The following is a 15,377-nucleotide window of genomic DNA, read 5'->3' as shown; positions in this document are numbered from 1 at the left end:
AGAGGATGAGGAAGAGGAGAGTGATGGAGAAGAACTGACTCTTGACTGGTTGTGGGTTTTCCCACCCGAAGACACCACCGGTGTTTCTCGGTCTTCAATGGAAGATGTAAGTGCAGTGTCTCCACCTGAAAGGGTAGAACATCAGCCTGTTGAGATACAGAGACCTGCACCATCTCCTATAAGAGGAACTGGAGGGGTTAAGCTAGACCCAGCTGACAACCCTGAAGTGCCAATTGTTGGAGAAGATCCTTACCCTCCACCCACGATGAAGGAGAAGGAACTGCTCTCTAAGTTTAGAAGAACCAAAGCTTGGTTGTAGTTTTTGGAGTCTGGGACATGAGCCTGAAACCATAGAAACATGTATTCCAGGCATAGATGGGAATTTCTTCCACCCAAGAGACTAACATATGACACCATTGGAGAAAGTTCAGGTGAACGCTTTCTACAGCTCAACGTTCTAGTCAAGTGCCAGCCTGCTGTACCGAACCTTTGGTAGAGGATGACCCTGTCCCACCCTCTGATACTTCTCGGTGGGCCACTAACCCAATTTTGGCCTGTTATCAAAAAGATTTAACTTTGTCTGATGACTTGTATAGTTTACTGTTGGAAAATCCCTCTATTAGCCACCTATTTGCTACTGTAGGTTCTGGTTGGCAGAACTTATGTTTTCAATTTTGAGATATTACTCTCTTTAATTAAGTTATATTCTGTCTTTAAGGACCAAACACTTTTCAAAGACTTACTGTAAGGTACTGTGTATATTGGTGTATTTACTTGTTATTATAACTGGTGTTTTAACTATTCTTTAGTGTTATATCAACTAAGCCCTGGCTGTTTACACAGAGCCTGGTTGATTAATACTCCATTTTAAGCTTTCTTTTTGAGTAAAGCAAAGCTCAAGAGTTAAAACACATTATGTCAGTGTGTAATTTAAAGATATACACAACAAGTCTGAACCTAGTGTCAGGAGGGCTGGATGGTTCACAGGGTCAAAGTGGCACAGAAGAACATACAACTACAAGCAACCCCCAAGGGGGCAGGGTTACATATATATATATATATTTTTCCTTATTATTCTTTCTCTTTCTGGAGGTTTGGTTTCAGCTGCTATGCCAGAAGATCCTTACAGATACAGCTCAGTAAAATCTGATGTAGATAATTTTAGTAAGCATTAATAAAAATAATAATAATGATAATAATCAGAAAAATATTGCATTATGGTGATTAGATGGAGCTGACGATGATTTATATATTTACTCTATTCTGTATGAATGAAAAACACTTGACCTAGAGAGAAAAACAGCCTAATAACATTCATTTATGCTCGCTTTCACAAAGAACGAGCGTTCATGTAGTGTCACAGAATGAATAGCTCTGCAAATCTTTTTTAAAATACCCACTAATTGTTGGAAAACTTAGCTGGTGGTTATTTCTGTGTGTGTGGCATTTTCATAGCCCTCTTTCACATCGGCGCGATTTGACAGGTCAAAGCGCATGACAAATTACAGCCTATTGCCGTCAATGGCACCGTCCCAATCAGTGCGACGCTGACTTTGCGGCACCGCATCGATTTTCAAAAGTAGTTCCTGCACTACTTTTTGCGACTTCAATAGACATTTGTGCATGAACCCACACAGATGCCTTTCAAGTTTCCGCCGAAGTCGGACTGAAATGCAGCTTTGATAGTGCGAGTTCAGGTGAAGTTGCGCGGTTTCAAAGCCACGTTCAATGTAAAGGAGGGCTAAGGCTCTGTTCCCACTATGGCATCCCGGAGACTACAAGAATTTCCAAAACTATTTTTGGGCGACAGGCGTCCCACGATTCTGTTTGCGTGATTTTACCATGATTCGTCGGACGACAATCATGGCAAAATCGTGCCGCAATTTGTGGCGATTCGGAATCATGGGCAGAATCGCAGCGTTTTCTGCCCGAGATCCAGAAGGCCATAGTGTGAACGAAGCCTAATTCAGTAATAATCAAATAGTTCACTATTTATGGTTTCCAAACTTTTAACATAATAATTTAGGATAATTAATCTGTATTACATAATACATGCGCAGCTTAGCGTACAATTCTAGCATCTGAAAAAATGAATTAACTCCTGTGCGCATTAGCAGGAGTTACGTCATCCCAGCCTGGCCAATTAAGATGGCTGAAGATTTTGAATCCAGAAGAAGCTGGCAAAAAGATGTCAGCATTGGCAAGGAAGTTGTGAGCATTGAATTACTGGTGAGTGAGTATAGTATATGGGTGTGTCTATTTCTGTTGTAAATGCATAAAGCCACCTTTGTAATTGTGCAGCTTGTAATGCCATTTTTACACAGGCTGAAACCATGAGGTATTGTGATTCACTATTGCTGCTGTTTTGAGACAAATTATTGTTAAAGCGGTAGTAAATTGCTAGAAAAAAAAAACAAAAAAAAAAGTATGTATCGCCTCATACTAGCACATTATGAAATACTTACCTTAGAAGGAAACTCCCACAGTGGAGGATGGTCACCGCTGAGGGAGCTGACATGTTCCCCCTGTGTTTCTTCCGGGTTCGTGGGCTCCGGCTCTGTGCATGCGCGCGGGAGCCCTCCGTTCTGGCAAGAAGCTCTCAAGTTGGGGCACGATACACCAGACCTTCAGAGTGCATGCGCCGCTAATGTCAGCGGCTGCATGCAGGGTGAATATCTCCTACACCGTGCAGGTTTAGGAGATATTCATTTTACCTACAGGTAAGCCATTTTATAGGCTTTCCTGTAGGTAAAAATCACCAAGCGGGGTATACAACCTCTGTAAATAATTTTCCCCAAGGACACTTACCCGTCTGTTTATGAAGTTAGTGTAACACTCTTTCAGCAGAATGGCTTTTATTAAAACGGGGTCTAGAATTGCAAGAACTGGTTGTCTTCCATCATACAATCTGCAACAAAATATACAACAGACATTATTCATTGCTAAAAAATATATAAATGCATATTCAATAACAAAATGATCTGTCACCAGCCATGTATAGCAGGCTTCTAGAAGTTCTACATAAATGATCATGTACCCCAGAGTGCCTCAGAAGCCCCAGAGTACCGGGTGATCAATTTTACAAGTTTCTGTTAGCTCCTGTGGTCAAGACATCTGGTCTCCATTCCACACTGATCTGTTACTAATTTTGGCAGTCTCACTGACCAATAGTGAGACATGGGAACTAGAAAGGACTAGGCCTGAGCTCTTTACCATTGGTTAAAATGTGCTAAATGGAATTCCCCAGGGTTTGCATTTTCCAGGGTTTTCTATAGTCAACGGCCTCTATGTGGCTTTGACTAGTGACAGTTTTGAAAGATGAAAGGTAATACTGGTGTAGTTCCCAGTAGGGATGGATCCTCTATTCTTTGACTCTACCTTTTCCAAAATAAACACAACCCATCTAACACACAAGGTTGAGAGTTTAAACATACAATATCACAAGAAATCACTGAAGGTAACATTTAGTACCCAGTAGTAGTGCTATATCAAAAAAAAAAAAAAAAAAAAACAAGCACCAAAGCATGTAGTAAAGGCAAATTTAAAATATTGTCAACCAATATGGTTAGTAACTAGGCAAGCAGAAAATGGGATAACAGTGGTAATAACACAATTTAGTATACACAGTAATTAACACTAAAGACTATGCATAAGATGACATTTGGCATCCAGATCAGCATAAACAGTAGCAAGGCCACCTCAAATGCAGCAATGAGCGGTAGTAGAGTTAAATCTACCGAGTGCTGGAACTCTACTGCCAGAGCGTATTCAGAGTGGTGATGCTAGTCCTAGACCGACTGGTTATGAACAGTCAAAAAGAAAAGAAAGATGGCAGCAGAGGGGGAAGGAACAAAGGGGCTTGCAGGATAATTTTTATGGAAGGGAAAGTCCTTTGAGATGTTCTTTTGCCAGCTATTGTTGGCATCAATGCACTTAAAGATTGTCAGTGCATTTAATGACGGTCCCAGGTAACCTAATTGCAGTATAGGTACAGTATACAGTAATCTCGGCACAGGTGCAAGGTTGATGTCGTTCAGATGCGGTGATGAACTGTTAGGTTGGTATAGGTGCAGTCTAGGTTTGGAATAAGTGCAGTAGAGGGTGTGGTATGGGTGTGGTATAGATTGGGTACACTTGGTGTCCTGCTCTGAGTGTCTCTGGTGTCCTTTCTAACAGTATCAGCAGTGGGTGACTAGCCCTTTCACCAGTCCCTGGAATGCTGTGGTGATCTTTTGATTTAGAAGGTAGTCTCTGGTGATCAGCGATGAGACGCAGAAGGTGAGTGGACACTCCTGTCTTCCTGTGACAGCGGTGCAGGTCCTATCATGTGGGCAGTGCTGTGCTGTCCAGGGTGTCCTCACTCCAAGTCACAAGCTTGGATCTCCACTGGTATGAGCTACAGCTGGCAGGTGAATATTCAGACAATAGTCAGAGGTGCTCTCTTTAACTCCCTCAGTGCCAAGAAGAAACACTTTTGGGGGTAGTTTAATAAAAATCCTCTATCCACTCCCCCCACTGCACAGTGCCTATTGGCATTTGTATTGTAACCATTATATTGTAGCCATTTTATGGCTGCCATCTTGCCATCTAAAACTACAACTTCCAGGATTCTGAGCACTCTGCATATGTTTATAGGTTGCTTGGGCTTTAGATCTCCTCCTGCTGGTCAGAGGAAGAAGGTGCAGCATAACATCAGTTTCTCAGTAAAGGGAGAGAAGAATAAAGAGCAATGTCTTCATATTCATCTGGCTACATAGGGTATAATTTTGAATCATCGGCTCAACTAGAAATTGGTATCACAACAAAATGTATATTCTGGAGCTTTGAACTCACCCCCATAATTTTCCATATTTTTTAAAGCATTCGACATCATACTGAACCACGCCCTGCAAAATTAGCAAACATATAAACACACACATACACAAATAAACATGCATATTTTCAGATGAATAATACTGTATGGCACCTAACATCCAAACTTTGTTTAAGCGACATTGCAAAAACTATTGGGCAATCAGGAAAAACTCAACTAACCAACCAGGGAGATCTACAGTTTATGCTCAATGCTGCTATCCAAACTTTATAACATGTCGTTTAAAAAAAAAAATTTTATATGGCTCCTTTTGACATTTTAGTCTGAGTTCATTGGAGCCACAGTATGTGCCTCTGATGACGCTGTTACAGTAAAATGCGTCAGTTTTATTGCTAGGCTTTGGCAATGCCCGATCCTGGAGACACATATCACCGTTCTCTCTCCCTGCTGCTATACTCTATCTCAGATGGACTCATAGACTCTTGGCCATGAGTTTTAGAGGTACAGGCACTTGGACGACACTCTGGTTTGCTAAAGTATAGTAAAATATGACCTGCATGCCTGGTATATTTGAGGATGGTGTCTTGTGAAATGAAATTGTTTGCTAGTATATTGAATACAGCAAGTGCTCTCTACTATATAATGTGCAATGAAATTAACATCAGAGTTTTTCATTTCTCAAACTGACTGTGTTTGGGCATTTTTATGTACAAAAGCAAACTTGTGAATCACATTGTTCATAGTATTATGGACATTGCATTTACCTTTATGTCCATGCACATTTTTTGTCAGATAGCAATATGTGCATTGCACAATCTGTGGACATTTGCATTCATTTGGATTGTGTTGACTAGTGTTTTTCTTACATACCAGTTGATGAATACAAGTATCCGGTGGGATTTACCGGGTCTGTCGTGTCATTGTTACATATTGTTCAGATTTATACAGTGTAAGCATACTATTCATGTGGCAATACAAGTATATGAGGCTGCTCCTGGAGGGTACTAGCATTTCTGTTTAGGTTTTTATTTTTGTCTTTGTTTACTTGGCAATAAAAACTGGATAGAGGCTATAACCCTTCCTTGCTTTATCTAAAACTAAAAATTGCTTGGCTAATGTTGGACTTATAAGAGTTCCTTAATTTATCCAGGGAGCACCACACGGATATACAGTAATTACCAGAGCTTTTATTCCTGTATAGTTTTTCTAAAACGTAAAACAGGCAAAGTTTTCTATATACGTTATTATCATATGTATAGTCTATTGCCATAATATTGCACACTAAATGGGTACATTATTAAATATCATCAGCCAGGTGATATTTTTTCAAAAATTTTCATACCAGTAAATGTGACTCTCGGGTAGATAAAGATTGGGAATTTTGGGTCTTTGATAAAATCACATACTTACTTTTCTATATCCAAGAAATGTTCCAATAAATGGAACTGGAGAGGGCCCTGGAACTTTCAACTTCTTAAATATTCCATATGGCCATAGACCGTAACTAAGTAGAAATAAGAAATATAGTAAAAAAATAAATTTTACATATAAAGTACAAGTAAACAGAAAATGATAGAGCAAAAAAAATAAATAAAAAAATAATAATAATAGAAAAACGACTATTTATTTAGACCTCATAGTGTCAGTTTGTACTACTTCCTCAAAATGTAGCATACAGTAGATTTGCATAGCTTAGTTAACATTGAAGTGTATATAAAACCCCCAAAAAATTATGTAATCTATTGCATCTTACCAGTTCTTAGATGTGGTGGCGGCATTCATTTTCTTCTTTCCAGGCTTTTTTTTTTTTACCAGGTAATGCTGTAAGTAACACACTTCCTGTCCCGCATGGCTACACTCTTCTCTCCACTGTATCTATGGAAGGTGTCATGGTTTTCACACAAGCTGGACTTCAAACTTATCTGCCTTTGCCTAATTCCATCACAAGGTGGTTTAATGAAACTAAGGCCCCTTTCACACATACGGTCCGTTCAGTTCATCAGTTTAGTCACGTCAAAATGTATCAGTTTTCCATCCGTTTTTTATCCATTTTTCGTCCGTTTTTCATCCGTTTTTCGTCAGTTGTCATCCGTTTTTCGTCAGTTGTTATCCGTTTTTCATCCGTTTTTCATCAGTTGTTATGCGTTTTTCATCCATTTTTCATCAGTTGTTATCTGTTTTTCATCCGTTGTCATCCGTTTTTCATCCGTTGTCATCCGTTTTTCGTCCGATCCGTTTTTTTGACGGATGAAAAATAGGGCATTTATCCATTCAAAAAAACAGACATTGTCGGAAGCGGATGAAAACGGATGTTAACTGATGATCATTCGTTGTCATCCGTTTTTACATAGAGATACATTGATGTCTGTTTTTCTAAAACTTTATAGGATAGGGATGTTTGTGGTTTCTTCTGCAGCTCACAGAATGAGACAAGGACACTGCTGGTCAGGCAAGATCAACGGGTAATTTCTGTACGTGCTAAAATAGGTTTAGGCATTTAGGCAAATGAAAGCTAATGTAGCCACTACATCCAAGGGCTGCAAAACATTTTTGCTTTTAGGTTTAGATATGTGTTTATACTATACTACTATACCATATTTACATAAAAGTCTTAGAATAGGCTGCATACCTGTAATCCTTACATAAACCTTTTGATAGAAATGTCTTTCCCACATAATAGAGGCGCTGTGTTGATTAATTGCTAATTGATGTATTAAAAGAGCTTCATTACTAGTGTTTGGGATTTCTTGCATGGTCAACATAAAGAGGGCAATTCAGTAACACATGTGCGACCCATTCCTGGAGGTTTGGATGTAATTGCACGCCTTGCGTCAAATTATAAATCCCTGCAACATTTTCATTGTTAGGACTGACATGTGCAACACATTCAAGTACTTCTCAGCTGCAAAACTATTATGCCTCTTTCACACATATGGACCGTTTGTCCATTTTTCATCCATCTGTTGACAGAGGAAAAATGGACATCAATGCATCTCAATGGAAAAACAGATGTAAATGGATGATCATCTATTTACATCCGCTTCCATCAACATCTGTTTTTTTGGAACGGATCAAAGTCATGTTTTTCTTCCGTTAAAAAACGGATCGGACGAAGAGTGGATGTAAACAGACAAACGGTCCGTTTTTGCGTGAAAGAATGGCTCGGGGATTCAAGCGGTTATGGATTCTAGCTGGCAGATGTAAAAAACTGATGTATAAAAGGATGAAAAACGAATGAAAAACTGATGTAAACTTCATACATGACTGAACTGATAGAACAAACGGTCCGCATGTGGGAAAAGGGCCTTACTGTCTGTCTCTTTTGTTGTACAAGTTCATAAAGAAATACTTACTGTACATATAGAAAAATGCATACATTACATAAAGAAATTCACCAAATTGGTGAAATGGAAAGTGGATGTAAATAAGACCTCTTTCATGTTGAGGAAAATGTGTTGCATGTGTAAAGCAACCCATAGATTTGCAATTTTCTTTCCTTCCACCACGCAGGATTGGAACCCTTCCGCAGCGCTATTGTGTTCTGCTGGCGGGGAGCCTTCCCTGCCGGCAGAACACAATTACTGCTGGCAGCTATATCGCCGCTGGCAGTGATCACATACAAATAATTCAATGGGCTGGTTGTGCCCAAGTCGTGTGGATTGACTTGAGTACAATCAGACTGCCCGTAGCTGGATTGAATCTCATCCAGTCCCAGCTGAACCGGCCAAGATTCGATCCATCTATGGCCAGCTTAAGTATTGTGTGCAGACATAATTTTTCTGAGACAATTCTGCGACAGATTAATACACTGTACACTTTATGGACATGTACACAAATCTGTCAGAAGCTGCAACATCTGTATTTTCAACACTTTTTGAATTTAACAGAATCTGAATTGTGAATCTTTGATGAATCTGAATTCTTTATGAATTTGTCGCAACAATAGGGACAGACAATAAAAGTGTTGCAAGAACTGCGAGAATTGTTGCACACATTGGTACTAAAAATGAAAACGATGCACAGGTTTTGTGAATTTAGCGCAAAGTGTCAGACTATATCCACACCTGGAAATTTACAGCATCTCTAATGCCGTATTAATCTGGCCCAATTATGTTTCCCTAATGTTGGTCCATTCTCTTGGGGCATTTCTGTCATGTTTTGCCCACTTTCTTTAGACTTGGCACAAGCACTGGCTGTCACTCCCTGTTTACTTAGCTTATTCAAATACCTTACTAAATGCCTAAATAAAATTAGCAATCAAGACTGAAGCATGTAGGAAGATATAAGGGGCATAGCTATACTTCAACCCAGAAATAAAATGTAGTTATTCTTGAATCTGTGTTTCATACTCTATGCAGCTCATAGCAGCCAATGCATATTATAAGTAACCTAGAACACATACATTTCTTTTCAGCTTAACAAGGTATATGTGTGTCAGGAAGTTGATATAATTGATAATTAGCAACACAATCACTTATCCAGCTTTTTTTTCCCCCTTAAGTCCAATGTCTATGATATAGCCCAGGGTTTCACCATGTCAATATTAAATACTCTTTTATAGCAAAACATATTTAATTTTATTTCATTACTTTTATTTAGTATAACACAATAGAAGCCTGCAAGACAGGTGTGGAAGTTACAAGTCACTTTTCATTTCTGAACTTAATTACTTAACTAACTGTTACTTAATTTAAGAAATCACATCATTATGAGAAATGTATTTGCATAATGTCTACTGATAGTTATTAAACTTGTATTTGTGTAGGAAGTGTGCAATCCCATGTTTGTAACTAATCCCAAGGTTGTAACTAAATCATGCTCCTTGTATGTATAGTATACTAGTGTGTATATTGTGTATTATGTCAGACTATATTATACTTACATTAAAAAGAGAAGCCAAAATAAAGCTATTAGGATCCAAGTCTCTGAAGAGAAGCTGGGGATGAAGTTCATGATTCTTCTATGACGTCCACTGTCCTTAATGTCAGCATGTACTGCCTTCTATGTCTCCTTCACCCTAGCTCTTTGTTTCCTATATTCTAGTACATTGTACAGCTGCTTTCCAGTTCCTTGTTGTCAAGCCTAGCAACTTCCTTTGTGTCTCACAGAGCAGTCATATGATCTCATGGGCTGGCCACAGAAGGTATTGCTTGGATGTGATAAATACATACATTCCAAGCGAAGGTATTGTGCAACAACTGTACAAGGAAAGAGTGCATATAGGGAAAGCTTATGTGTTTTATGGGAAAAAAATAGTACTTTAAAAGTCATATAAGTAGGGTCACACACAGTTATTGATTTTTCATACTGAGCAAAAGCATTATGCAGGCATAATTAGTCACTTATTTCATTACATAAGTGTTTAATGTCTACAGGAGCATTATCAGTACAGTTTGTTCCATTCTTTGCATAGGTCTAACAATTAGTATTAAAGGTTTTAGTTGCACAACATTTGCAAAGATAGGGGGAAGTCGTCCTGCCTAAACAAGGAAGTGCTAAAGCTGGCCATAAATGGAAAGATCTAGGAAATGCAAAATGTCTGTAAAAAACACACTGAAGTGATTTTTAGGGCAAACAAACGCAATAAATTACCCAATTTTTGGTGACATATAAAAGATGAGGTTGCACTGAGTAGATATCCAACATGCTAACCCTTAGGTTTGTGTGCGCCCGTGAAATGGTGACCAATTTCAGTACTCTATATTTTCTGTAGGCTACAATTCAAAAGCCCCCTATAGGTCATAAGTTTAGTGTTATGGAGGAGGTCTTGTACTAGAAATATTGCTCCCTCTCGCGTTATGTAATGTGTACTGCAATAAACATTTTCATGTGTAGGCGCTTCTGACACGTTAATGTTCATACGTACATATATGTGGGGGTGGGAGGGCCTCAACGTTTTTGGGTGAGATTCTATGTGCTTGGGTGTAACTATATTTTTTTGCAATTAAAAGAACATTTTTTACCTAACTTTTGTGTCCGCTCTCCTCCCTGCCCACCACCCACCATGTTTGTCCTGAGCCTACGTACATGGGGGGGGGGGGGGGTGGCACAATTGGGGGAGGGTGTGTGGAAGAAATCCACCTGACAGGCGGGAGATTGCTTGTTAGTTTTACACACAATCCTGGTGGCTGCAGCTATCTGATTGTGTGTGAACCCCCCCCCCCCCCCCGCTGTGAGGTCTGTATTACCTTGCAGAGAAAGGGTTAAACATACAAACAAAGTCATAAAACGACATAATGTATTGAGAGCAATTCTTAACATTAATAGCACAATTACACCTCTCAAATACCCTGTTAAGACAAAAACAAACACTGTCATGCGGACATAAAAGGTAAAACTACATACTGTATGTGGGCAGGTGAAACAGTTGGTTAGTTGCTGTCCCAGCTGGGAGGATAGGAGTTGATGCCAGTCCCAATTTCTTGGTCTTTTTGGTGGGTTTTTGTCTGAGTTTGGCCCACTTATTCTGTGAGATATAAATTGGGTCAATGACTTGGCACAGAGAGTTCTCTCCTTAGCAGAGAACCAGGTTGGGTATTGGGAGAGCATTCCCCTGCAAGGAAACTAGAGCAGCTGTGGGTTGCGAGGCCCATAGGGGGTTAAGAGAGGAGATGAGACCCAGAGCAGCAGAAGGAGGTTGTGTACCACTGCCAGCATGTAGAGACATTTAACCTGGGGTTCACAATGAAGACATCAGCACTGGAATATGCCGCTAAAGGATTTGCATTTGGGCGAGAGTGCCTCTGAAGAACTATAACTGCTGGAGTACACCTTTGCAGGTATGCCGGGGCAGCACTCAGCCTGTAGGTATAGTTAGGGAATTAGGAATGAATAATGCCTTTTTATGTTGGACTGTAAGATGTCTGAATTGCACCTTTCTTAGATAAAGTATTGAAATGTTGTCCTCGCCTGGTCTGAAATTACTAAAGAGGTTTATCGTAACTTCGTAAGTAACTGACACCTACATAGTTTACCTAGTGGGTCTTATCACATTAAGGGTATGAAGATGTCAGTATGGAGTGGAGTAGTACGAAAATACAAGTGGTTACCTGGGGTAACGGAAGTGTAACAAGTAGCCTGTTGATAGCGTGTACCTGTTATAGGTGACATGGCCTCTAGCAGAAGGAGAGATTTTGTTGGCACTCCTGCCAGCTGTCTGTCTCCCAGAGCAACAGGAGCAGATTGCAATGCAGAGGCTCCCCATCCTGTACAGATGTACAGAAGGTCAAGAGTTAAGTCAAGTGCACATGTGGAGCCCATGCAGAGTGCACAGCACTACACATACATTACATATAAACCAACAAATATAAACAAACATATCCAGAATTCCTAAACATTGGTTTATACATGACCCCTTATAAAGTTTTTATAGAGTCCATAATGCAACAAATACTCAACTAAATAACTCTAAACAGAATTGATCACTCATATTAATGAGTCAGATCCCAATCATAATTTCAACCTCCTGGAATTCTTGTCTGTATGTGGAATATTCAAAAAACTTCTCGCTTACATATAAGTATAAAGGTATCCCCCCTCTTTTTAGGACACATTTTTTTCTATGCCCTGTATCTGTAAGTCTAAGGAACCTCCTCCATGTAGATCATTAAAATGCCCTGCTGTATTTGTGTAATTTCTTTTCTCTCTGTAGCACCCTCTAGTGTGTGTTAGACGTTAGTACAGAGTATGTTAGTATTTAGAGTAGGTAAAATATAGTTTAGCTCAGAGCTAAATCTGAGCCATGGAATCTGGGTCAGGGCTCAGAAGGTCCAGGACTGGGTAACTCATCCTGGCAGCTCTCTGATGCCTCCCCCTGGTCTAGAAGGTTGGAGAATCTTCTAGAATTAGTGGGTGGAGGTTAGGAGGAGCTGTAAAAAGGGGGGAAAGATCCACGCTTAGGATAAATAATATAAAGTGTAGAAAGTTGGCTGCAGCCTACCTCTTAACTGTTAACAAAGGTATACAGTAGAAATGAAAGGATTATTGGGGAGGTAAATGGCGCTGCCAAATATGGATGAAAGAGTACAAATAGAAAGTTGTGTAAGTGTGGTCACACTGTAAGATTTATATCAGCAAGTAAAGGATAAATAAATGGCTAAATGGTTAATATGTAATCAAGAAAATGAACACCAAATAAATGCTTATACTTGATATACTGGGTGATACACAAATAAGTGACCAGTAGAGTTTAAAGAAGGAAAGAGGTGGTCCTTCTGCAAGGATTAAAGTGCATATGTACTGAGTGGCTCAGTGATATAGATCAATCAATACATAGAAATGTCCATTGTAATAAAAAAAGTGCAGATAACAATCAGAATCCGAAATAAAGTGCTGAAGTGACTGAGTGTGAATAAATTCAACAATGAGTAAGCCCAAAGGGGCAGGTGAAAGTGGATACCAATTAGTATCCAAAATAATAAAGAAATAAGGTGCTAATAGGGCAGGTAATTAATAGTGCAAAGTGATGCGATTCCAAATCGCATAAGCATAAGAAGTGGACAAATTCATATACAGGGAAGTATATACAACATGGGTGTCTTTTTCCTACATGAAGTGAATATAACTGTCAATAAAAAGATTGAGTTATATAATAGTTCCAATTGCACAAAAAAAGGGTGCTCCAGTGCAGGGCTAAATCAGTGCAACTTCACATCAAAGGTGACTTGTTGACTTGGTGACAAATGTGCTTCCTGTGACTCTTCAAGTGTGGCCGGAGTGATGAGTCAATGGTGCCCCCCTCACTCCCAGGACCGCACTTACCAGAAGGAAGAACCCCTACAGGGGTAATGGGCCTATAATCCGGGTTAGATGTGGTTCCTATGACCATCAAAGGTCATCCCTTGGTTCCTCTGGATGTTACATCAATAAGGATCCTATCACCTTGGATAATTGGGAACAGCCAACGGGGGTCCTATAGTGTGATCTCTCAGATTCCAGATGTACTCCGGGTACACATGTGAGGAAGTTGACTGTTCCCAGTTATCCAAGGTGATAGGATCCTTATTGATGTAACATCCAGAGGAACCAAGGGATGACCTTTGAGGGTCATAGGAACCATATCTAACCCGGATTATAGGCCCATTACCATTTTAGGATTTCTTCCTTGTGGTAAGTGCGGTCCTGGGAGTGAGGGGAGCACCATTGACACATCACACTGGCCACACTTGAAGAGTCACAGGAAGCACATAAGTCACCTTTAATGTGAAGTTGCACTGATTTAGCCCTGCACTGGAGCACCCTTTTTTGTGCGATTGGGACTATTATTTAACTCAATCCTTTTTTGACAGTTAGGAGGAGCTGCCTTGAATATTTATGGAGCCTATGCCAATTTTCAGAGGTAGGCTGGCATGGGGCTGAGACCACTCCATAAATAGACATGGGCCATACCAGCAGGGGCAGTCAGGTGGAAGATAGAAATACAGTGCTAAGGAGGCTGTCAGTGGCTCTTTAGGGTTACCCTCTAGTCTGGGGCAGGTGTCCTGCATCGGCCGGGGCTTGGATACTTGAAGGATTCTGCCATAACACTCGGGACGAAGCCCTTCCTGGAGGTATGGGAGTAAGAGAGGACAAAGTGAGTAGAGCAGCACTGTTGAGGACTAACAAGGGGGGGGGGGACTGCCACATGTAGTCAGTCTCCCTGAAGACAGTGGTGTACTTAAGTCTTGATCATTCCCTGAGAGATCTCCTGAGATTCAGCAAAGTGGAATGGTGAAGAGTCAGCCAGGTGGGCTAGTGAAGTGTCAGTCAGGAGGACTGGAGTGAGGGTTAGCCTGGGGGGCTAGTAAAATGGGCAGCTGCAGGCAGGTCGGTTGGTGGTGCCGGGATCAATGGCCACAGTTGATAAGATACAAGCTGTCTCACTATATTTATTGCTAACATCTGACTGGGAGCCTGTCAAATTATTCTACAGTGATTCAGCTGAAACAAGTGTGTGCAGGAGGCAAGTGAAGGAGACTGTATATAGACTGTATATAGGAAGATCTCCCTGAAGTTATGCTGAAAGTTTTGCTGAACTCAAGTGGGCATTTCATAACCTACCATCCCTATCCAAGTTATTAACCCTCAATAAATAACAAAAACAAAGTCCCGGACTGTTCTCTAACTCTGGGTGCTTGTGAAAATTTGGTGTGCTTGGCTGTGCAGGAGTGGGGTATCCAAGTTCATCAGCAGTCCCTAAGGGGGTGTGCTACATCTATATGATAAGTATGATTATCCAGATGATCTTGCAGTCTAGCTGTCCTCCATACATATGTTTCAGTTTAAGCTGGTGCCTTGACCACTGCCAAGAACTAGAGTTGTGCCTCCCTATATACTGCGTGTATCATCAGAAACACACAGTGTAGTAGTCAAGGATGGCAGGGCTCCTCCCTGCTCCTCCATCCTCCTCCCTCTTCCTTCTCCTAGGTAACAAACTGACTAGAGACTGTACTGTCCACTGATAACTCTTTCCTGTGAAGACTGGAAGTTCAGGAAAGCTGCACTGAGAGGATCAGGAGCCAGCAGCATTAAAAGTTGTAAACTGTGCTAGGGTAAGAATTAAAAAAAAATAGTTTACTGTGGAATG

At 40.4% G+C, this 15,377-nt stretch overlaps 1 protein-coding gene across 1 annotated transcript in view; it reads right to left on the bottom strand.

Annotated features, from left to right (window-relative positions):
- Positions 1–9,876, bottom strand: part of LOC309551352 (cytochrome P450 3A9-like) — a 97,674-nt gene extending 87,798 nt beyond the window's left edge. The window contains exons 1-4 of the mRNA XM_082251905.1: positions 9,696–9,876; positions 6,224–6,317; positions 4,834–4,886; positions 2,809–2,908 (exon numbers count right to left, since the gene is read on the bottom strand). Of these exons, the coding sequence (XP_082108031.1) occupies positions 2,809–2,908; positions 4,834–4,886; positions 6,224–6,317; positions 9,696–9,766 (318 nt within the window). The 5' untranslated portion in view covers positions 9,767–9,876. The remainder of the gene's footprint in view (positions 1–2,808; positions 2,909–4,833; positions 4,887–6,223; positions 6,318–9,695) is intronic.
- Between the last annotated feature and the right edge of the window lie 5,501 nt (positions 9,877–15,377).

This window comes from Pelophylax lessonae (assembly GCF_965119305.1).
Source record: "Pelophylax lessonae genome assembly, chromosome: 3".
Lineage (NCBI taxonomy): Eukaryota > Metazoa > Chordata > Amphibia > Anura > Ranidae > Pelophylax > Pelophylax lessonae.
The sequence above is the reverse complement of the archived record's forward strand: the minus strand, read 5'-3'. Positions and strand labels throughout refer to the sequence as shown.